The sequence below is a fragment of the Liolophura sinensis genome, chromosome 11 (assembly GCF_032854445.1).
Source record: "Liolophura sinensis isolate JHLJ2023 chromosome 11, CUHK_Ljap_v2, whole genome shotgun sequence".
Classification (NCBI taxonomy): domain Eukaryota; kingdom Metazoa; phylum Mollusca; class Polyplacophora; order Chitonida; family Chitonidae; genus Liolophura; species Liolophura sinensis.
The window spans coordinates 3,221,209-3,246,976 of record NC_088305.1 but is presented as its reverse complement, the minus strand read 5'-3'; the positions used below and the strand labels follow the sequence as shown (position 1 = coordinate 3,246,976).

Sequence of the window (25,768 nt, the reverse complement as noted above, 5' to 3'; positions counted from 1 at the left end):
AGAACGGTGCTATGATGTAACGTCTCCGTCTACGTATATAGCTGTTTGTGCGATTCTTTTTACTGGGGCATTACTTTATGAAATATAAGGGGATACTTATAAAATTGTCCTACACAGGATTTGAGCATAGAAAAAATGTGCTGGTGGTTTGATTTCGCAGGATATCAATCAGATGCTTGTTTATTCCACACCTGTCCGTTCTGAGTAAAATTATTGCACAATTGGCCTGAGAACAACAGTATACAGCACTGTATCATTTTGTCTACTTATCCTTTCTGTATACCACAATAATAGGCTGAGCACACACACTGCACTGCGAGGACCTTCCGATATGGAAGTGTGTATGAATGCTAACTCAAGTAGGTTTTGTCAATCTAGACGACCGTTACTGTGTTCAAATCCGGGATGCCAGGGACATAGAGGGGGCCCTGAAAAAGGGAGGGGGGCAATAAATACTATGGCCATAACAATGTGTATAGCCTAAAGTTGTGACTTAGGCTGTATTATTGTTTTAACACGCCATCTTTTTGTTAACTTACAAATATTTTGTAAATGATATAATATGTTAAATGCTGTAATGTGAGGGCCAATATTCATGATAGAGTACACGCTTTTTTACATGTAACACGTAAAAGTGCTAATTTGACACAAGATGGTGTTAGATTTTCACATTTCCTAAGCATTTTGTCATATTAAATTTTAGAACTTTTTAGAAAGTGCTAACGTAACCAACAACATTTCAGGACTAATTGGGTAGGACTGAGCGGAGCCGTTGTCATGTACAACGAAAGTATCTGAGGAATTGTAGAGGTCTATACGTGTGTCGGATTCACCACCGCCACTCCTACGTCCCCCTCGCCCTGAAAAAAGTGAACCTGAGTGTAAATAGTCCCCTGGAAGTGAATCTGATTGTGATCTCAGTTGTACGACGTTAAATATCTCGGAAATGGCTAAAACATGACTAGCATAGATACTCGTCAATTCCCCAAAGATCGGAACGCAAGAGACAAGTCTATTTTTACTGAAAACGACTGACAAATACCACATCGAAACTACAGTGTAGAACAGAAGGCGATTTAGAACTCACGTCATATGTTAGGCCTATTTCCAACCTTCAGAAGAATTGTTCAGTATAAAAATGCATCAGCATAGAGAGTAAAACAAGAGCAGTGACGACAGGGTGAATAGTTAGCAAATGCTTACACATGACAGGTGTAATACGGGTTCTTGTCAGCTTACCACAGTTAAGGTTTTGCTTTATCTATTCATGTCAGTGCTTAGCAAAAGGGCAGTGGTTTCCGCCAGAAAGAAAGGTTGCCATGAAACTGACCGTCATCGTATAAGTAAACGGTTTATGGCCTGCCCTATACATTCTATTACTTTTTGGTCATTTTTGTATCACTTTTTCAATATATGTATTGCATATCGGGCGGGCCGATATGTATTATCGGCCCACCCACATCGGCAGATTTAAATTTGCCGAAAATCCACCGTAAAGAAAACACTATCAGCGCGCCAGTCTAGTATCATCCGTTTTTGTATGGTACATTTTCCCCCCATCGATTCCTTTAATACCATGTTGATCGCTCTTGGAAATCTCCCTCACATGACTGTTTTAATCTCCCCCCATAGTTTATTTGTTCTTGGGGCTCAAGGCTTATTCTGCTGGTTGTAGAAAGACTACGCGTTTATTCCGAAGGGAAAAGCCAGGATAAAAGTCGACACGTCAGTTTCCTTAGACGCAGGTGCAAGGATATTTTATATATCACACATGCTTCGCAGAAAATACCACCCTGAATTCTGATTGGTGCAAAAGACAAATCCGCCATTTAATTTAAGGGCGCTGTAATAGACTGATGTATTGTTTGTTGTTGTTTAGAAAGGAACACCAACGATCGGGGAGATAAGTGTATATATTCTCATGGGACGTCCCTAAGATCAGATCCCTGAGAAGCCAGGGTGGGTAATCCGGAGGTAAACATTCTGACAAGCAGCCGCCAGAGAATCACGGTCCTTAGTGTCGAACGTAAATCCGGATTAAATTGTTACTAAACTACCCAACAGGCCGTGTAAATTGCTTCTTTGGACTAAAGCGTCAAGAAAAAGTGATTGTCTCCAAGTTTTCTTAGCTCAGAAAAAGCAAAGTTTTGAAATCTGATCGCTCGCTTGGTTGATTGACATGTTTATGTAGGGGGGGGCACTAATTTCATCACAAGCCCCCCTCCATCCGGGCACTTGGGCTGCTGCAGCCTCCGACGCGGGAGTATATGAGAAGGCGAATGGGGCAAGCAGAATCAGTTGAGAAACAGAGCGACATGGGATACGTCAGGGCAAGTTTGTAACTGCCGAAAACTTAATGAGACGACTGCAAGACCGGGGAAAAGATACGGAAGCTGTTCAGTTAAACATCTCCGAGGGAGCACGTGTTCTCAGGGAAACTTATAGTTTTGTGTGTAGTCTGTGTATATGATGAACAAGAATAGAGTTTGTCCACTGCTGCTGTTCCTGTGAGAAAGTAAGCTCTGTACATTCGGTCGTAAACCGCAGTGCAGACCGCAGAATTACGTAGTGTAGTATATAGCTTGTTGATCAGCCCTGCGAGTCCGACCAGCTTGTCAACGTTAGACCAGTGTGCCTACTGCTGAACTGCTGCTGCATCTGCCGTCTGTATTCCCCCTAACTTCCGCACCCCACCCCCTTGTGTATGCGGGCTAGAGACGGCAAAGGATGGTGCCAGAACAACACACGTTGATGGAAAAAGACGGCCTGGGACTGTCAAACCCTCTGCAGATTGTTAAAGAAGAAGAAGAGGACGAAAGTAAGGACAAGCGAGGCAGAAAGAGACCGTATGCAAAGAGAAGTCAGTCGCTGCCTAACCAGATGATGTCGTCAGACCAGGAGCAGTCCCCAGCCGGCCTGGCTCTGTCCGAGGGGTCGGGGGAAGAGTTAGAGATGCACTCCCCAACAGACCCGGGGGGACCGGCGAGAAAAATCCGGCGGAAATCCCCTCAAACTTACGAAGACATTCAGAACCAAAGAGTGTTAGCGAACGTCCGCGAAAGGCAACGGACTCAATCATTAAACGAAGCCTTTACGCAACTTCGCAAAATCATCCCGACCCTTCCCTCGGATAAACTAAGCAAAATCCAGACATTAAAGCTGGCCTCTCGTTACATTGACTTTCTCTATCAGGTGCTAAGGAGCGACGAGTCTGATAACAAGATGGCATCTTCGTGCAGTTATGTGGCCCACGAGCGACTTAGTTACGCCTTCTCCGTGTGGCGCATGGAAGGTGCCTGGTCAATGTCAGGCCACTAAGTCATTCTCGTGAATATATCCACCCTTCAACATATTAAATCATGGTAAGTTTATACTTTCATTTCACTTTCAGTTTGCCAACAAATGATTAGCTTCTCAAAGCACAATAATTACGTTGACAAAATATTTTGCCAGGTGTTACGAGTGCGTACTACACTAACAGTACGGATAACACACATCGAAGCGGAGGTGAATCCATAGGCGATTGAACGTGTATAGATTGATTACTGTAGTTAAAACTAATTTTTCATGGTGTATTTTAAGTTTTTCATTAAGATTTCTGCTTGAAAAAAAGCAATATGATTTAAAATGATACGCCGATTAACTGGAAATTTTGATCTATTTCCGATTCTCTTCAGAATATGTATAGCTACTGTTTTTTTTCCAAATTAAATAACATTCACCACAGTCATTGTTTGGCTCACAAGCAGGTCAGATAAACTATCGTGGATGTTCAAAGATAGTTGTGTTGGTAGAAGACTGAGAGAAAGAAGAACAGAAAAATTATGTTTACTGCGATATCAATATTTTAAACAGAAAGCTGATTCGGACCCCATCGACTACTATATTTTATTGTACACAGAGGTTAGTTCTCCCTCAGTGGGACCCAGAAACATCCTGTAAACCTCTTTGGTATCCTGCGTTATTTCATAAATAATGATTAATATGTCGAATTTGACGTTGTTGACCTTGATAGGGTAGATTGAGATGCTTTCAAAAAAAACCCCTGCTAAAATGGCGTCTGGGTTCCAGAAGGCATTTTAACAGATGTTTGTTACATTGCCATTAAGTGTGATGAGTTTCCCAAAGGCAAAGAAAAATATGAAAACTGTAAACGCAAGATATGGTTCTTTTTTCAATCCTGTGTTTAACAATTAACCGGAAAAATATGGATGCATGGCAACTAACTGATGGCGTAAGTTTAGGAGAAACTTTATTTTTGCCGTGCGAAATTTAGATAATATTTTTCATTAACGGAGAGAAGGCTAAGTGTACATAACAGTTCAGTTTTTCATACTTTCGCCCGCACATAAACCTGAATTTGTTCTCTTCAACAGACTTAAAGTGTTAACTTTGGTTAATTATTCATACAAGTACACCGATAAGCACGTAATGAAAGGATCACTAGCTTAATCAGCATATTTGAATCACTATACAACTGCATGCGATGGAGGGTGTGGTTCTTATATTCCAAATATATTAAGCCACAAAAAAATTTTTATATTGAAGTTGTGTTAAACTGCGTTATGAGTCAGTAAATATGCAATGCAGTTAAAACGTCTGAAAACTATGTGCTGACACCTTCTGAACATTGATGTTTAAAACATTAAATCGGTTCGAAGCTCCGCCTATCAAATATGCATATACTGACGAATTTTTTGACACAAATACACACAGAGACTAAGTGAGATGTCTTGTCAAAAGACTGGATTCTTTTGACAATCAACAATCTCCAACTTTTTTTTTGTTCGATGTGATAAACATTATGTTGTAATAATAATAGTAATAATAATAATGTAAAAATACAAACAAAATGCCGAATTTCCTTTTTGTAATGGTGAAGTGTGTATTTTGTGAAGTGTACATGTGATATATCTGGCCAATACATAGAGATGTCAATTATTTGGGCTATTCTGGGCAATAAACTCATATGATGAAAGACATAGCGAACTGACATGCCGTCATCTGACACATAACGTGTACACGCTTGGGTTCTGTCTTCTCTAAGGAACCACAACAAATATTGTCCTCTACCCAGACTGGATTCATGCAGAATTTCTGGGCTACACCATTGTCCAAACTGTCCCCTTTACCAAAGCCTAACTACTGTACAGCCATGTTTGTTACGTATATGGGATTTGTGGTTGTAGGGAGGAAAGGATCAGCCCATCTAAGTATTTATTTCAGTAATTTACTGAAAGGCTGTCGACAAATTTGGGAACTTATGAATCTGTGTTTTACATTTGTACATCGGACATTTAAACACAGGACAGGATAACAGTCCGGAGACATATAATGATCGTACTTGTGTAAATGGAAGCCACATTTCATGATAGTAAATATTAAAAAGTTTAAATCGCTTTTGGGTTTTATCTAAATTGTACTGAATTTGAACTCTGAGCCAAGACATATTAACCAATAGGTTTCCAAATATTTATTTTCTCACAATGGCGAAAATAGACTAGTGAATAATAATATATCCACCAACATGATGGTTTTTCTTGTATATATATATATATATATTAAACTGGGTAAATATTCTACCCAAACATAATGGAAATTGGCCGTTTTGTGTCCAGCAGCACTATGTTGTGTGTGAGGGGAAGTGTTACAGGAAGGGTATCCCGCGGGTTTGAGGTGGACACATAATATCTGTACCACAGGAGGGTGTTAACGACATCGCATTAAGCCCCATTACGTCGTAAAACAGATCTATGTATTTTGATTCGTGATGTAAGGAGTACACTTTTAGAGAGACAATGACAGCCATTAGGAGTTCACCTAATCCCGCCCCTCGGCATGAATGGGCTGTTGGGTGTGTTGTGCGAGGCACCCCGGAGATTTCTATGTTTACCAAAGAAGATCCCCAACGATGCAGATCCAAAGCACGTGCCTGTTGTGTCCGAACCACAACTTAAATCTGTGTTAATTAGTGGATCGCATGTTTTCGTTGTCTTCTTATATGTCATACATGTATATGGAAAAAAAATGAACGGATTTACCTCTTCAATGGAACTAGCTAAGGTATTTTTAGTTGGAATACAACAACAATCGTACGAACAATCCAGAATTTCATCCTGTGTATAGACCACGCTTTGTCTGCTTGGGGTAGATCTCAGGAAGTAGTTCACTTTGGTGAAATTCATTATTATGCCGGGAATACAAAGTCATTCCATTTGCTTTAACATAGGCTGTGCTAAAGGCGTAGCAACACCCATCAGATTAACTCTGTAAAACAAGCATCAAACTAAGGTACATATATAAACTTGACTCGGAGCATTTGACTCAGTTTTATACTAATTAATCGATGAAATGACCCAGTCTGTACATGTAATAACGTGTGACTAATCTCACGGTGCCGGTAAAATGAGAAGCTTAGAGAAAGATCGTGAACCGTCTAGTGTTATGAAACCCTATTTTCTGATTAGTAATTAAACTACTGGATTTCAATGAGCAATATGTTAAAAGGCACATTTGCAGTTTTCTTATGGGACATTTGAGATACTTCTTGCGCCATATGTCTCCTAAGAATTTCTACCTTTAGGCCGTGTGTATTATTGACAAGAATTAGATATTACACAGCCCCTGAATCCCCCTCATATACACTAGCGTTATTACAGTGGTGAAATAAATAAAATGAAAATGAAATCAGATAAAATTAGAATTACTGTTATAACTGTTAATGTACACTTAAACTGTTTGTCTCTATAAGGACTGTGGGAACGACCTATAATTACAACTGTATATTTTCACACATCTAGGGCGGACGTATTTCGACTATAGCAACCATCATAGTTATACTTGCGGTAGTACATCGGGGGTCGCCTTCCGATAGGGCTTCAGACTGAAGGGTTAGGGTTTCCGATTTTCACATAAATACCTCGACCGTATTGCAAAGTCGTCGGTAGTCAAGTAAGTGAAATATGTAATCACTTCCTAATAGTGAACTAAGTTCTCGCGTACTCAGTAAGTGGGCTGTACAAACTGGTGTTTTGTGAGTGGTTTCTAATAAGGGTCGAAGGCAGTCTACAGTATACCCAGTCCAAGCTGAGATACTCATCATTTTACGCCATAAACATTGGACAGTTCCCTCCTGTTCACTGTGTCTTTGGCTGTGTATGCGTGTAAAGACGACACAGAAAGGGTTAAACCTGGCAAATTTTCTCATTTAAGGCCCTAACCTTCAGGACAGGCTTGTAACAGACAGGGTTATACATTCAGCAACATAGCTTAAGTTGTTTAGCACTATATATCAAGATAGTGAGAACATGATATATGTTTATGTCGTATAAGTGAAGTATTCTTGAGTATGGCGTAAAACACAAATCAAATTAATAAATTACATATGTATGTATATATGAGTCATCAATCAACAATATTTTGCTTTACACTGAGGTTGAAACGAAAGAAATCTGAAGTTAATTAATTAATTTATTTATTTGATTTCTGTTTACGCCGAAAGAATATTTCACTTATACGACCGCGGCCAGCATTATGGTGGGAGGAAACCGGGCAGAGCCCGGGGTGAACTCACGACCATGCGCAGGTAGCTGTCATACCTTCCCACGTACGGCCGGAGAGGAAGCCAGCATGAGGTGGACTTGAAGTCACAGCGACCGCAAATGTGAAGTTAAGAACACTGTCTTCATAATTAAGCCTGATAGACTGAAATAAATAAAAGTGAATGAAATATATTTAACAGAAACCGTAATGAAATTAAATGAGAGAAAACACAAATTGGAGAAAATAAAACAATTCGACAATAAAATTCACACAATTCATGAATAAATATTAATTAGGGGGATTTTTGGATAGGGGCATTTAAGAGATGTCAGCGTGTTTATAACTCCATCGTTTATACATGGGGAAAGTGATAGTCTTTCAGTATAAAAATGCTTTTGTTGATTAGCAGCTGTTGCATCGCATAAACAAGCACCTAAATAGACAGGTGTAGCATGGGAACACGTCTTGGCAAAGTTGGTAAAACTCAAAAGTATATTAGGGTAAAATCCTGTAGTTGTGTTGACGAAAGTTACGCGGCTTGTCGATGTTGTAATCGTATCTGGGTAAATTGCTGTTATGCCATTTGTCTTCTCCAAAAGCAGGTGTTGAGAGCTTAGCAATCTGTATTTCTTTAGCAAGAACTTAGTCGTGGATTAAGACCTAAGCTTCTTCCTTACTAGCTCTGTCCTTCAAAAGCTCCAAACGCCCGATCCCTTAGCCCCAACCACGTGTTTCGGATTTTCTGTGATTGCACCGGCACGTGGCAAGGTGAAATAAACCAGACGTCAATCAAATGAACCATTCCTACCTCCTTTCACTGAAAAGCTCTTAACTTTGTATATAATGTTCCCTGCTTGTCTGCATGTAAATACTGTCACCGATAAAAATTCGTTCTGTTTTTTGATTACGTGATAAGAACGTTGATGTTAGAAACATACGAACGGCTTTTCATGATATAAGCAGAAATCCCATGGTGTAGTTCTTCTTTACTCTTGATGTATGCAAGATCGCGGCCACCGAAATGTGAATTTTTCTAGCATGTCATTTTTATCTAGTAACAATTCTGTTTATTCCATGCATTTTTCCATTTAAATAAATTTAAACTATTGGATAGGAGAAAACTGCACATCCGCCGGGTGAAACATAACGCCATTGGTGTGATGTCCGTTTTGGCAATTAGCGATAGACGTACGCTGGACACATAAATTTGGCGTCTGGTATTCCATTTAAGCCTTTGTAAGATTGATGGAAATGGAGGCTACATCTAACTTCATGTCTTCTGAAATAAATTCCCCTTACTTCCGCCAGCCGCACAGCGAATGAGAAAGCCAGATCAGTGAATTAGTTGACCAAACCCTGATGGCGTTACTGGGCCACAGCAAGCTTCTAGGACCGTTGAAGGCACGAGGCGATATGTTGCCTGTAGGACTAATTTTTCAATTGAAGTAATCTTTAAAACCAACAGTGTATACGAATATGGCCCATTCACAATGATTTGTGTATCCGTGAATGTTTTACACAAACGACATACACAAACGATGCTGGTACACAAATTTGTATGTTTTTGAAACGACACTGTGTATAACTCATACACAAGTATTACAAATATTAATCTGTTCACCCTTCTTTTGAAATTTAACTAACCCATGCATTTAATGAAATTTTTAAAACGGGCTACGATTTGCCTGATGCGAAGAATTGATTTGAATACAATTTCTGTATGTCATACGAGTTCTGTCTTTGCATTAAAATCGATTGTCAGTTCACACGATTTGATTTTTATTGAATTCTGCCAGTCGATACGACAAATCAGATAATGTTTTAGCTTTAATCACTGGGCCGCGGCAATTCTATTTTGTCACCAACGAATAATGCTTTTGTCTCACACACTTGTACTAACTAGATCCCTTCTTTTCTGCTTCTTTCTCTACCGAAGAAGTTACATCAAGTGAGAGATAAACATTCAGTCCATGAAGTATTTTCAGATGCCCAAGTGTATTATTTGACCATTAACAGAAAATCTACAAAAGTCGTCTACTCTTAATGGCCACGCTTGACCTTGGAGCCGTCGTAAAATTTCAGGTTTCGAGTTTTAGCGCCACAGCACCAAGAGACAAGTCGTTTCATATTCCCCCTCCCCCAGTTTAATTGAATCTCTCCCCTGTTTGAGTGATGGAGGCTTGTGATCACATCCGCAGCTGTCGTCCTGGTAACACGAGATTTCACCTTCCCTGCTGCTTTTCTGGAATCGCCAGAGCTTGGGATTATATAAAATATATAGGACATGAGATCAGAGGCGAAAACATGTTCTGCTTTTCTAGGGCCTGATATGTACCATGAAATAATCAGCTAATGGGATACAGTTTTGTTTACTATTCCATATATACTGTATATATGCCACGATTCTTGTTGATAGATACAATTACCGGTGAAGTGCATACGTATAAGGTTGGGTTTCAGTTCTTTCATTTCAAATTTCCTAATCAAATGCTATGTAGGTTCTAACTAAAACGTTTAAATTCTTGGCAAATATTCATATTTGATTTTCATGTTTACTATCTTTTATATTTGTCGACGTCAAGTACTATAATAACTTATATGGACTGAAGTCACAAGTAAGCCATTGCTAGTCTAATACGCCCATGAGGATTTTCTTGATCGAATTATGTACACAGGTGTCATGTTATTTCGAATTAAAGCCTGTATGTACTAGCCAATTCATGCTTCTCCATACTACCAAAAAAATTTGTTCAAACTGAAAAAGAGCGGCCATTTATTGGATAACAGCATTATTTGTTTATTTGTTTTATTTATTTTCTTTTGCCGCTTTTTTGCCTAACCCTGTTTGAAGGAGTTAGGGTGGAACAGCTCCAGCGGAAGGCTATTTATTACCAAGCAGGTAAAGAAACAAACGCGGCAAACCTTGGAACAAAGCCAGATGAATCACTCTATTAGATAGTAGTGAGTTTGTAGTTTTCTTTCCCTTAGAATAACACGCCGTTTAACTAACTATCTGCTATTTAACGCGAGCAGAGGCTCCGCTAACGGTTTTGCCAGTGCGCTGATCTTCCTGAACGAAGCATTCCGCCATGTCAGGTTGGAGAAGTACGAGTTCTCTGTTAGCAAAAGTCATCTCTTGACGATGCGGAGCGGAATAGCTCGAAACAAACACGATATTAAATCTTTGTACTTCATGAGCAATTATCATTCAGTGTACTCAGCTAGATTCGTCATGGTAGATTGAAAGCTGAAAACTCAAATCCGAACTTTGGTGCTGCCAACAGTTTCGTTCAGGATTGTCTAAAAAATTTACTGTACATTTTACGCTATATTATGTCATAAACATTTTCATGAACACAAAGATATGAGTCAAACTTAAAAAGTGATCTTACGGCTAGATCTGACCAAATTATACTTAACGTTTCAACTTCACAACAGTTGCTTTCTGGAATTAAATATTTTATATTATAAAACGAGTTATTTATTTACGATGACAAATAAAATGTTGGCTTTGTTGGTCGAAGCGAAAGTCTTGGAAATTCAGCGATTTGAGTCAACTAATATTTAATCATTTTGTTTTGCTTCAGCGTGTCACATCACACTTTGCTTCTATCTGAATCACAAAGTACATGCCCAAACACTTAACTGGGATGACTTTTACAGAAACTGTATTTTTCCTTTTTTTATCCTTTTTTAGGCTCATAGTTTCGTTAACAAACGAAGTTTTACTCTCTCCAAATTGATATCCTTCTGGCGTCATTAAACTACCCACGGTGTCTTAGCCAGCCTGTGCTTCACTTTCGTCTTTGTGGGACACGTCGAGCAAGGATAATAGTCGGAAGTTAGACTTAAGAGTGACTTCTTGTTAAACCCTCAGCCCAGCTGTCTAAGCCTGTCATCGACTGTTACGGTAGCTCCTGTAGCCACACATCAAACGGCGCAGGGTGTAGCACCCAACTATAGCTCATCAACATCCACAGCCCTGTTCCCCAGCATCGCTCTCCGCAAACCAAGTCGCTCCGTCTCCCAGGGTCCTGCCGCGTCCGTCCCGTGCAATGAACTCGGTCGGCATCACAAGGCCGGATGCTGGGGCGCCGCCGTAAGCACTAGACTTTCTCAGGCGTAATGGCTTGTAAAAGAAAATTCCAAGAGGTTATAATTTAATAAGTCATTCCGATAAAGCCGGGGTTCTTTCTTCTCTTCCCAAGTGCCTTTAGTCACGGCACCAAGTCCTCTTGACCCGCCTAACGGTCCAGGAGAACTTGTGTAACGCACCGGGCGTAAGAGCTTTTCTAGCCGTGTCACGTGATGGCTTTGTAAACAACGGAACTCTTGTATACATCACATTTGATTGCTTTTGATCATCTTGCTTTTCTTAATTTCCTCTTCCGATATCTCGAATTTCTCGATCGTCTTTGCACCTAGCTTACCCCTCTCACCTTACCACCTTCTGCAAAGTCATGACCGCGCGTGCATTTCTGTAAGAAGCAAGCGTATCTTGATGAAGCACCCCCACCTGTTTGGTCACGTGGAATGAGAAAAGAGGATATTTCACGTGGTCCCCTTAGTCATTTTTGTCTGATGGAAAGGAACGATTTAACTGATTCGTCCGTACTACCCCTTTTAAGCAAAAACTGGACACATTTGCCATTTATCTCACAAAAGTTGTAGCATTTACCTCGGGCTAAACTGTATTGTTATTTATCCTTATACCAACGGAATCTTTGTACTGACTGCAAATTTTTCTACAAAGGCATGCCTCGTTTCATCAAAGAGTAATGGGGAAATACCACAGGAGATCTGTTCTCCTTTAGGTACAGGATAAATGGACAATATACAGTTCCATTGTTGTTTATTTATTTGATTGAATTTTGACGGCATATCCAAGAATATTCACCTTATACCACGGTACCCAGTATTATGCTGAAAGGAAACCGGGCAAAAGCCGGGGGAAAACCAACGACTATGCGCATTTTGCTGGCAGACATTCCCATGTATGACCGAAGAGGAAGTAACTTGCCAAGGCGCTATTTGGGGTGGGGGGAAGGGGGCTCCTTGGTCATTGCGGTAACAACTAGGCCCCAATTTCATTGTATAGTAGGCCTACCACTCCAACGGACATGCTTGAATTATGAATCACTGTTTTCAAATTATTTAGGGGCATTGAAAGAAGTCTAGCATCATACAACGAACGTTACATAGGCATTAACATATTTTACTGAATTTTTTAATGAGCCTGACAAAACCATTAACATTTATTTCTGCTGTGTTTTACAGAATATCCTCGATGGTAGTGCAAGGCCAATGGATGGAGAACTGCTTTGGTGTTTACAGTCCCAGTGCACTGATTAGCTTGGAGGACTCCGAACACGTCCCGGAAATCGAGGGTATAACTTTTGATACCGGAACTGAGCTTATCCTCTTAGTGAACTGCACGCTACAGGGGTCCAGCGTCGACGGCCCCAGACATCAACTGTCAGTAGAAGCGAAGTGCAGCAGGTCTCCTGTTCCGGGCCCGATCTGCAGCCTGCACAGGATGGGGTCACTTTTCTATCGCAACGTTAACGTTTGGATCATGTGACTGTGCGCTGAGATTCGAAAACTTTCCTGTTACAAATTCCTTCCGAATATATCAAGCTGTGTCACCTAGATCGTGTGTGTGGTGTGTGTGCACTGTTAACATTTGCCGGCATGTTACTGTCATTGAGTATATGACAGAAAAAGTGGGCGTGACTTAGATCAACTATACGTCAGAAGCACCACCCATGTGCCACGTGACATCCCAGGTGCGAACCACTGTTGCAATATTTTATATGTGTACAAAACTATCACTTCCTCTTTCGCGGTTTGTGAATCTTACGAAAAACGTTATATTTATTGTTTTATAAATGCAATCTATCAGTTTTCATTTTACATTTTGCAGTAGATGTGTCAGAGGTGATTTACACGGCGGGATATCAACGATTTTTTTTATCGTGATTTGTTATGACTTGTTATGAAGGTGACTTTACAACACAACCCAATGAGGGGTGATGCTTTCTATAGCAAACAGTCCGTGGAAAAGTTTCCTATTTCCATTGTAATTCAAACGTCCATAACTGGATATGTTCATACATCATTGTGATCTCTGTTGTATATGCAAGATAGTTTATGTAAGCCATTTTATCTGTGTCTTCACAGTTTATGCACTTAATGAATGAGTAATAGGGCCTGATGATTCATCGTCACGAAAATACTTACCCAACATTTTTGTAGTTAATCAGTGTATGTAAGGTCATTTGCTGTTTTCGATCGTATCTTGTATCATGTATAGCACTTATTATAGTCTAAATAAGTAAGTGTTAAATAATCTAAAATCATATCTCATGTATAATGACGATGAATGCATTCATTGCTTGCCTTAATTCCCCTTCTACAACTTACTCTGTATGATACCAACAGCTTTGTTTTATTTAAAGATTTTGTTCAAGTCAAACTATCATTTGACGAAGGTAGTTTGTCAGTTTGTAAATATCTGCATGATGAAATGAGTGAGCGATTTTTATGTAAATAATTTTAATGTTGTATGTGTCACCTGCATTTAGTGTTAAAACACGCCCGTCAGTTCTTAGTATATACATGAAACAACCAAGTATGGTTTATTGTTAAAACTTTCCCGGAATGGATTTTACCCTTCCGGTAAGTTAAACGTTAAAACCTCTCAAGTAAACGTTAGGTCGTCATGAAGGCCTTTTAATAAAGGCTGTCTACAGGCGTATGAAGGATGGGTGGTGGCTGATCCCTTTCAACAAGGTAAACAACATGACCGTCATGGATAAGTTGACACATGTGTCTTTATTGTACTGTGTCTTAAGATTCCCAATTCGTGTGAACCTTTGCTAATGTTTTTTATATGGGCCCAAACTTTTGGATACATCGATACATTTATTTTGTGTGCACGACTGACATGCATTCAAACCTCCTGAAGTCTATATTGAAGAAAATAAATTTTATATGAAATACACAATTACTCAAGCGGGTTTTGTTCTTCCGTCGTTTCTTTGAAGACCACTTTGGCCTTAAGTTTCTGTATTCGCGTATTGTATCTACTTAGGGCGTATACAAACGGGACATCTTATAAGGTTGAGTAGGGTGTAAAGGGTTTTGCTGGTAGACTAAGCATCATGGGTGCCTGGTCCCTCTACGCCGTGTTAAAGCGTATGTTGATTGTGATGATAAGACAGCATTTTGAGTAATTCTAGATCAGCGACGTCTAATGTATTGCAATTAATATCAATGCGTACTTTTCATGACTTAATTCTGCTTTAGCTATGGCGCTTTGATACGTGTAATATTTTATTGTTTAAGCATTTAAATAAACAGTTAGAATAAAAGCCAAAGTGAGGTAAATTAACAAGAGACCCTGTACCACTTGTTGCCTGTGACCATTTGCGAATTATCACTCTGTCATCGCTGCTCTGGTTTTACTCTCTGTGCTGTCGTCTTTTTACATTTTTATCAGAAACAACACAAAAATGTGAACACCAATCTAAACGTTGGTTGCAAACTGTTGTCTCGTTTATAACATAAGCAACATACAGATAAGTGTAATGATCTCTTACTCAGCATCCCCCACCCTAAATCTCCCAAACCGACCCCATCCCACCCCACAGCACTCCACTCCCACGCCACAAGTCCCATTTCCTCCATGTTTGTTTACTTATTTTGGATTGGTGTGTGACATTCGTCACAAATGACGAAAAACTTGTCCCGCACAATGGCACTTCGGGACCAAGCTGGATTGAACATTATCTCGTTGCAATGCACCAATAATGCGTTACCAGTTTCCCTAGTGCCCACTAAACGTCAATGCAATGGCAGGAACAAAGAATATGTTCAAAAGGGCTCGACCTGTCTTATGGTGGTAAGTATGGAGGTATACTTTTTCACTTTTAAAAGAAAAGCCAACACAAGTCCAAATGTGTTCATATGCATCGATAAAGTATTGCACTAGAGGTGTAAAAAAGCACAGTTTTTTTTTTAATTTGGTGATGTTGCATAACCAAGATATCGAATATCATTTCAAAGTAAACAAAATCGCGCACATTGAGACACCCGAAAGCTTCACCATGTTATTAGATTTGGCCAATCAGACACGAGTTATTTCTATAACCCGAGGACGCCGCTGCTTCCGCTTACGTCACCCAAACCTTGGTTTTGCCCTTTAACCGTATGTAAAGACACCTATCGGATTTGATCTCTGTTCGCCAGAAAACACTCATCGATTGCATCGATAACTGTTCATTTATGTAACATCTTTGCATACTATGGCTTCACAGTATAGGGCGTAAAAAAGTTAACATTTGTTACAGATATCGTAGTTCTGTATATTCACGAACATACATTCATTTGCCTTTTTCTGTAATAAACAGAATCCAGCCAATACAAGAACTGCTGCGGTATTCTTCTACACAGCACACAGGATATGATGCAGCATTCAGTTGCACGTGTAACAATGCCATACAAACTTGTATAGACATGATCGTTCTGGCTAACTCCGAAATCGTGGGCTGAGACATCAAACCCAAACATCCAACAGACGACAGCTGAGACAGAAGTCGTGAGAGATGAATATAGGCTACAGAACAGGCAACACCCTGTTTCGTTCGATGACAAACAAGTTTCATTCCGAACGTTACTTTATTTCATACTTATGCGTTTAATAGTATATCTATGCATATATCATATAACAAGACGTTCCAAATTGCAGTCGGAATACAAAGACATTCACTTTATTACTCTGTCATCCCTACCCTATTTTATGCCTATATATATATATATATATATATATATATATATATATATATATATATATATATATATATATATATATACTTCTACCCGAGAAGTATAGTGCTGTGATCAAATGCATGTTCTCAGCATTCATCAGTTTATTTTTCAATGAAATATTGTACAATGTAGGCTACAGATGTATGTGATACACAGAATAAATAAGGTAACCAAATATCACCAGGATAACCGCTTACACAAAATAAATATACGTGCATAGGGTGATTATACCTAGGTAACCAAATTCCAACAGGGTAACCACAAAACATACAAATATTATACCCACGGCTTTCGTGACGCATGCAGTTGTGTTTTCCGCCTATGTGATCATCTGTCAGTTGCTTTGGCCTGTCGATTTTCTTGTGGGGTTGTGTACATCGACTGCTGAAATTTGTGACACTGAACATCTAAAAGAAGTGAAATAGCCTGACCGAACCACCCACAGATTCGTAGGCTGAGCTAAAATAATGCTCCCTTTGTTTTAATGTGTTTTTATATTAAATGTGATGACAGCAAAGCTTTCTGATCGATTCATGGCCTGTAACGTCGAATGCATAACGTTTTATTGTCATTAACGTCAATGTATATTTATTTTACCTAATTCCACTTAAGCCGCTTGGTGCATGCTCAGTTAGGACAAACCCTAACTGAGGTAAATTGACAAGAGGCTGCGTTTACCAACTGTCACACTCTCGTCGCTGCTTTGGTTTCACTCTCTGTGCTGTAGTCTTTCAAAATACAATGCACCTGTCCTGATTGGAGATACCAAAAGTCAACACGAACTGCTGTCTTTGCTTCACGGGATTATAAATATGTGCTACATATGTAATTTCTTGGCTCCACAATTACTAAATAACACGGACAGGAGAGCTATCTGCGTATTGCACGTGTTCTGTACCAATGCCGATAGCCGCTGGATGCAGACAGCTGAACCGGTCCTGTGGTCTGTCGGTATTTTACACGGAAGGGAAACTCATCGAAATCAAATAGCTGGAGTTGTACATTCAGCAAGAGCTGGGTGCTTTAATTATGTTGATGCCTAAACGCCTGTTTTCCCTTGCATCTGCCCCGCCATAATTTGTTGATGACTTGGATGCGTTTTTCGCTCTAGCCTCTTCCGGCCTCTCGGCAGCTGTCTTTTCCCCTCTAAAGTGTTGGTAAAGTGGCTAGCCCGGGGGTGCGTTCCCCATGAGAAGTCGCCGCGGACTGATGCTCCCAAAGAATCACGCAAAACAGTGACTGATAGACCTGAGGGGTCAACATAACACACAACCCACTTGGGCATTTTCCCTATTTTATGACAAATTCATTAATTCATTTATTTCATATTGAACAATTAGTAACTTATATGATGACAATCAGTAGAAGACGGGAGTCAAGAAATCGGAGTGTCCGGGCAAATTACTGGGAAACTGTCCCATGTTTGGTGTAGAGGTATGCTCAGCTGGAAGATAAGGAGAGCCCTTGACCGTCTATTCTGACTAATTAGACACCGCGAACAGAGAGTGTGGTAAAATTCTCAAATTCTCTAATTCACACGACCCCCTCCCCACCGCATCCCCACCCCTTCACAAAAAACATCATTGATTTATCTTGCGCGACAGTATTTTTGTTTTTGGCGATACAAAAAAAAGATGAAGAATTATGAAAGAACCACTAAAACTTGACTTGTACCTGCCAAATTATAAACCAGATTATGCCGCAGTATATCGAAGAACGTGAACAATACTCACGATGTGGCTGGTAAATTTCGTGATGTATAAAGCGATAATACCTTGAAGAAACCACCAAACTCACAGAATAGCTGGCAAATTCCTTGAGCTATGAAGCCGTAGTACCCGGGGGAAGCCACCAACACGAACGTTATACCTGGCACATTTCATGAGGTATGAAACTGTTGTGCTCAGAAGAGTGAGTGAGTGAGTGAGTAAGAGAGTGCTTGGGTTTAACGTCGTAAAAATTTTTCATTTGACGACCGAGTCCTTAACGTGCATGTACGTTTAATGTGTCTCCATATTGCAGGTCGGATTTCTACCGCTCTTTAATCTTGTGCTGCTTCACTGAGACAACTTGCGGAAGGCAAGTAAGCTGCCTAACCCGAGCCATTATACTAATACTAGCCGTTGCACTATCCCCTTAATGCTAAACGCCAAGCGAGGAAGCTACAAGTGACCAGACCCAGAACTGACCCTGGATTTACCGTTCCCGAAGAGGATACTCTACCAACTGAGCCATCGGGGCCGGTCTGAACCCAGAAGAACCCCCCCCAAAACTAGCAACGTACCTTGTAATGATCATGAGGTATGCAGCCTCAGCGCCCACTGGAAACTTGAAACCGCTCAAAGTAGCTGTTTAAATTCCTTGAAATAAAGCGAGAGCACAGTCGGCAGATGTTGGATTTGAACCTCCAAGAATGAATAAGGGTCCAAAGTGTAAGTTATTTAGTTCACATTTTCTGCTCAGTATGGAAAATCGTATTTTCCGGCTGATTTTAAGGCAGTTATTAAAACAGCCCAACTCTACTTGGGTTGTTTCTACGTTTTAGAGTGAGAACTTTGATAAGTGGATGCTTTAAAATATTTGGCTTCATCATTCTCCTGCCATTTCCTCAACGCAGATCCGGGCAAACTGTCTAACTTGATTGCACCACAAAACCCATTTAAGTCTGTCTGTCTGTGTTTGTTTGTTTGTTTCTTTGTATGTAGATCGATCAAATTTTTGACATCCTCTAGTTTAGCATGGACCACTGACATAACGATGACCGCCAGACGACATCGACCTTTTGTGGCATTCACTTAGAAGTGTACCTTCATATATCCTAACCGTATAAGTTAATCCTAGTCGTATAAGTTAAACATTCTTAAATACGGCGTAATACGGCATCAGTGAAATAAATAAATCAAATTACCATCGTTCGTCGACTCAAACTTTACAGATACACATTATCCATTGCATCCATCGACCGCACTGTTGTCCCGGTGGCTCAGATGAGTAAACAGCTAGCTCAATGCAGCCATCAAGCCCTTGACCAAATTCATGACACTGCCAGCTGGAATCCAGCTCTCCTCGCTGCGGCTGTGGCTTTTAGTCAAAATGTCTGTAAGTTTTCTGGCGGGTTCTCCGGTTTTCTCCACTGTCCATAAACTTGACTGCCGTTGTATACGTGAAAATTCCAGAATGTGGAGTTGAATTTATTTATTTATTTATTATTGGTGTTTTACGCCATGTTCAAGAATATCTCGACAGCACTGCGGTGCGAGGAAATCAGGGGAAATTCACAACTATTCGCAGGTTGCTGGAAGACTTTCCCACGTACTCGACAGAAGAGGAAAACAACATGAATTGGAAATAAACTCACAGTGTCTGCATTGGTGAAAGGCTTCTGAGTCAATGTGCTGCGCTAGCACCCTACACATTTTGCCAAGGCTTCAGTAAGGCGTTAACCAGCAATCAAATAACCGCGATCAAATTATATAGATAGCATTTATGATAAGAAAACGTTTTAACTGTACTTCTTTCTGTTTTGATTTTGATGTATTGGCAGCTTTGTATCGAGGGCTCATTGCATAAAAAATGTTGTCTATATAATCAACAAGAAAAATTTCTTAATCTCGGAAGTTATATTTCGGAATTCTTAACTGGTATACACTTTATGTTCCCATTAGTATTCTTGTGTAAAGTATAAGTTTCATTAGTTTCACTGCGAAAAAGCCTGTCAAGCTTGGGAAGCAGAAATGTTGTAATTAGCCGCTGAAGACCCACAAGAGTCGGGTCCCTGTAGGAAATACGGAAGGTACAGTTAATTGCTTTTGCGATTCATAGAGGCATGTTTTCTTGTCGCTGTTCTAATGACAAGAGAGGACGCCACCCACAGCCATCCATCACCTCCCCCTACCCTCATTCTCCCGGACCTACAGACTCCCTCTTTAAGTTATACCCGGGGTAATGTGTACCCATGGTACTCTTAATAGACCTACACATCTTCCACCTCACGAGATCGACTAGCCCCCCCCCCCCCCCTACCCCCCATCAAAAGTCAGTATTACCTCCACACCACTATAAAACCACTCGAACTCAAGTTCTTTGAACAAAACTTGGCCACGAAACCCCATCGGCTCTTCATTGAAGGAGACTAGCTTCAAACAAGCAAGCTAATAAAGTCGGAGCACAAGTGCCTGTGGCATAACTCATATATATGAAGCTCAAGTACATATTTCGCAAAGGGATCGTTGTCGGTTGGCATTGTTCAACACAGAACCTGTACGTGAAAGACGTCGAAATGCCGTCCAGACATATGTACAGTATATACATCCTGTATATACATGTTTACCGTGTATACAAATACCACAGCATACAGAGTAAACCACAGCATGGACGACAGTGTGGTAGTTATACGGCCTTACTCGAAATACGGACTCTTTTTAACTGATTTTAGTTATGATCTTATTGTAACTGTTCATATTAATGCTTAAATGACAGTAAATTACACGCCTCCTTGTTAACGCCATAGCTTCAGCAAAGTTGGGTAAAAAGAAAGAATGTCGTGATATTGTTTGCAATATATTAAACGTCACTGGTCTAGAATTACTCAAAATACTGTATTGTCATCACACTGAATATACAAACAAATTTAAACAAAACACGGGTTTCCACCCCATTCATAAGTGAAGGCCATAAAGCTATCTGTCGACTTTAATATTGCTTATTTTTTAATTCAGTTAAAGTTTTAATTACCATAAAATTATTTTAATCAAGACAAGTAGTAAGTCCATCCCAAACAATTGAAATTTTGATTCTTCTTGTTGGTATTTTTTCTTAAGTTACCAAACCCACTACTACATTCTCAGTTTCGATCATTAAGTTAGTTCCAAACTCTGACTGTGGAATGACATTGAGTTGTTCTATTGTTAACACAGGGTGACCACTACATTTTCCGTACAAAGATGTATAATGTACATGCGCCTCTGGGTGGTCATCAACAATCTTACATATGCGTGGTTGAAATTCCGGAAGTGATTATTCAACCAACTGTCTGATCGTGTAGTAGGGGCTAACTGATCCTACTGCCGTCTAACCGTCAACCTTTCTAAACCCCCTTTGAATTTTCCGTGCAGTGGTCTGTGAACTCTCCTTGCAGGGGTCTTCTACTCATTACGAAATCGGCCTTTTCCTGCAACTCCCCAACAACTATCTGACACTTTTCGTCTGCGCCTTGAAAAGCCTCTTTTGTTTTCTGGACATCATCAAGCTGCGTCTGTGTTCTCTGAGAGAATTAGCATTTTCGACAACCAGGCACATTTTAGACTAAAACCATCCCAGCCTATCCAGGAAGCGATGTAATCTGTAAACGCCATGTTATCCCTCAAGGAATTATCTATTTGCTAACCTCACGTTCTGGATGCAAGAAACATCACCATCCTGTGTACATGCTTGTGTACTTCACATGTTTTTGTGTACTTCCTCAACTGCATTCCATGTGTGTGAGTTAACTTCCTATAACGAAGCAGTTTAATTAGTGAAGACAGGAATGTGTGTAAATTGTCAGTTAAAATTTACAGCACAAACTTGCCAAACTGTAGCGTGGCGTGGACAGGTTAGGGTGATATCACGTGTATACCACGTGACCTTATCCCATTGTAATGTATAGCATGTACATTCACACCGTTTTCCCAAGGCCTCGCGGATAACCATTATCTATAGCTCGGATTGGGGCATACATTTTCGCGGGCAATGAGGATTCGTGTTTAAGCTTAATTGACATTTTTTCTCTTGTTCAAAAGGAGGAGTAATACGTCATCAATCTACTCGTAAAACGTCATCGCAAATGCAGGGCAGAACCATAGATCATATCGATTAGGCCCAAGTGACTTTCAAAAACTGGAAAGATTACCATTTGAGGGGGAATGGTTGCTGTAATTTACTATCTTTTGACTGTTATCTACGCTGATGCTTTCCGAAATGCGATGTTCGGAGCAAAACTATCAAAACTGTCGCTGTTCCCTTTCATCCACCCATAACACTGCACAATCTCTTGGGTATAAACGGCTGGCAAGTGGTGAAACATACCAGATAAATTCCCACACTTCGCCTGCGCCTGATTGACCATTAATAACCCGATGGTGTCTCTTGGGAATCTTTGTAGTGAGCTTCGGCTTTTACTGAAAACCTGAGACTTATCACTGAGGATGTCGTCTGGTATTTACCAAATTTATTCACACTAATTTCTCTGTATTTCTTCCCGCGTTGATTATAAGTGACATGGTAACTACTTCATTCGGCTTTCCCAAGTGACGCCGGGGACTTAACGCAGCGTGGACAGCGCACGGAATTGGCATGCCTTTTAAACTAAACCGACAAGCCTTTTTTTTTCTCAATGACGAAGACGACCATTGGACGGATTGTCACGTGTCACCCGCGAAAAGTAGGTCACGACCGAGGAATCGGGTCACGCCGTCACCTGTCACGTCGATTGTAATTTCCTCCCACCCCTGCGGCTACTGATCTTGATAAGCAAACTAAGTATACAGCTACAAGGCACTTGAGAGTTGACCGAGGAAGAGGGAAATTAACAACGAAAAGAAACTCACACACGTCAAAGTAAAATGCAAGCTGATTTACTACTATTAGTGAAGGGTCACGTGATTTTTTAGCATATTTTTTAGAAAAATAAAGTGAAACCCAACAAAGTGTACTTATGCGCTTTAACTTGGCCGTCTTTTGAGACGACAATACTTCACGGAACACCGTTAATGTCTGCAGAAATGATGACAGAAATACGCCAGTTCCATCGAGTTCGCGGGTGCAGTCGTAAGTTTTAAGATTACAGCTTTTCCTTCTCTGTATTCGATCCAAACATCATTGGTGTCACAGAATGTAAAATACATTTGAAATGCATGGTCGGTAGAACATCGACATTTTGCTTTTTACCTGGGTCGCGGGTTAATCCTGGCCTTGGGCGGGGATGTTGTAGCAATCCCGCTCCCATTGTATGACAGTCTTGATGACATTAAGCGGTGGTCTAAACGTACACCGCGAGTACTTGGTTTCCGACAACACGGCGTGCATGACTAACTTGCCTCAACCCACTCGTGAGGTAAGCTCTCCACTCACCCATGGGCACTGAAAATCACTGTGGCTGATCTCAGGTTTTACTCACTGTGTGAGTTCAGATTATATCCTATGGGTGAGGACATTTCATCGTTAAACTGAGATTAAGTTGAGATTCTACCCCGTTGGTGTGTTAAGATTTTACCTGTTGGTTGAGTTGAGATTTTATCTTAATGGTGAACTCAGAGTATATCCCAAAGGAGAGTTGAGGTTTTAGCCCATGGATGAGTTAAGATTTTACCCTATGGTTGAGTTGAGATTATTCCCCGTAAGTGAGTTGAACTTTACACCATGGGTGAGTTGAGACTCTACACCATGGGTGAGTTCAAACTTTACACCATGGGTGAGTTAACATTTTGCGCCATGGGTAATTGAGACTTTACACCATCGGTAAGTTCAGATTTTACTCTGAGGTGAATTGAGATATTATACGCTATAATCTCATTCAGACCGTTTCCGTAGATAAAATTTCCGTTGTTTCTTCGCGATTCACATTTTTGCATTCAGTGTATATAGCTTTTTACCAAAGCATCCTGTCCACCTGTGCCAAATGGACAGGGTCATGCGCTCAGGCAGGAGCTGCTTGAGTATTTTCCTGACATCGTATTATAAATTTAAGGTAACGCAGGACAAAATAAAACAAACTTGAAATGAAACAAAGTCCTATGAAATTCTGGTTAAATTTTTACCATTGACAATGAATATTCTGCTCACTATGTCCTCATTTATTAATGATTAAGGTCTCGTGCAGGAGTGGTAGATATTGGCACTTAGATGTAAGAATGATGAAATGGACAGAGGTCGTCATCGGCAGATAGTAGGCAGGTTGCTGATGGTGTCCGCGATAAAACAACACGTGTTGTCTCTGAGGTTAAAGTGGAAAAATGCCTCAGTACTATCTTATTCGTCTTCTAAACTGGTCAACAGGCTGCTCGAGTTACCCCTTAAATACGGGCCCCAGGGATTATAAAACTCCATAAATCAACTATCTAGCGGTTTAGTAGGATGTCTGGTGTCGGAAGTGGTCATGCGCAAGTGTGAGTCTCGTCACAGAAATGACGGTATTCGGTGACGGAGACACGAAATTAAATAGTTTTTATGCATCCACATAGTATGATAACATGTGAATGACAAAACAAGAAAGGAAACATGCGATGAATACCTAAATAAATATTTAAAAACGAAACATTTTCATACTAGATGGTTTATTTTATTGCTTTTTCTGAACTTACGCCTTGGCAAAGAGACTTGGATTCGGTGGGCCAAATTTGCCATCATTACCGTCAAAACCTGAAGAGTGTTTTTTTTTTTTTGCGGGTTGTCCAAGTCAGAGAGTGGGTGAAATCCCTAAAGAAACTAGCGGACCAAACTAGCGGATTGTTCGAAAACATAAACAATAATGGATTGATTCATTTATTGATTGACTGATTGCGAGATCTGGTGATTGTTTGACCGGCTCATCATATAATCTAACATAGATATAGTTATTAATTCAATCGTTTACTAATTTCCCTAAATCATTGATTATCTCAAACATTACAAGCAAAACCGAATAGCCTACTTCTACTTTATTACATCAAAATTATTTCATGACACAACTAAGGGCCTTCGCTGACTCATTCATCATTCATCCAGCTCCAGCCTCTGGACGAGCCATCTGTCGTTATGATTTGGCTGCGACTTTACGTCAGCAGGCCTCTCAGGTACGGCGAAAGGCGGTGGATCGTTCCGTGCTCTCTGGTTTCTTCAACCCATAAACCTGATCGCTGTTGTATGAGTTAAGCAACAATTCGGAATAAGGCGTAAAATGTATGCACTAATATAGAGTACATCCAACGGATTAGTTAGTTGCAGGTCTTTACTGTTTGTAGAAACGCAGGTTAGCACCCGATCACCAAAATGATTCTGACCGATATAAAACCTACATATCGTATACAACCAGAATTTTTGCTTACACTATGCAATGAGTCTCAACGTACCACACTATATTGACTCTTGGTCGGCTCGAGCTACTGTTCTGTTCTAAGAAGGTTCCGCTTCACGTGGAGACCTCTGTAAACAACGTTAATCAACATCCGGTCATTCGACACAAAAACTCTCTGATTGGCGGATATTAAACGGGCTGATTTTAGATTAAGTCATTTCTGGCTTATATACCAGTTACATATTTGTCTTTCAAATTCTGACATTTCATTTATGATGACTATCACAAGCTTCCGGCATTTAATTCCACTAAAGAGTTTTCTTTTATTTTTTTATCACCGCAATGTATGATAGAATTAGCAGAAAC

The 25,768-nt window shown here is 40.2% G+C and overlaps 1 protein-coding gene across 1 annotated transcript; it reads left to right on the top strand.

Annotated features, from left to right (window-relative positions):
- The first annotated feature begins 2,313 nt into the window (after window positions 1-2,313).
- LOC135477626 (twist-related protein 2-like) lies at window positions 2,314-14,551 on the top strand. Its single transcript, XM_064757792.1, has 2 exons — window positions 2,314-3,362; window positions 12,820-14,551. The coding sequence occupies exon 1, from the start codon at window positions 2,728-2,730 to the stop codon at window positions 3,316-3,318; it is 591 nt and encodes a 196-aa protein (XP_064613862.1). The 5' UTR covers window positions 2,314-2,727; the 3' UTR covers window positions 3,319-3,362; window positions 12,820-14,551.
- The last annotated feature ends 11,217 nt before the right edge of the window (window positions 14,552-25,768 follow it).

Bases quoted from the DNA above. Each gene is read 5' to 3' on its own strand.
- LOC135477626 (XM_064757792.1), top strand. From the start codon at position 2,728: ATGGTGCCAGAACAACACACGTTGATGGAAAAAGACGGCCTGGGACTG.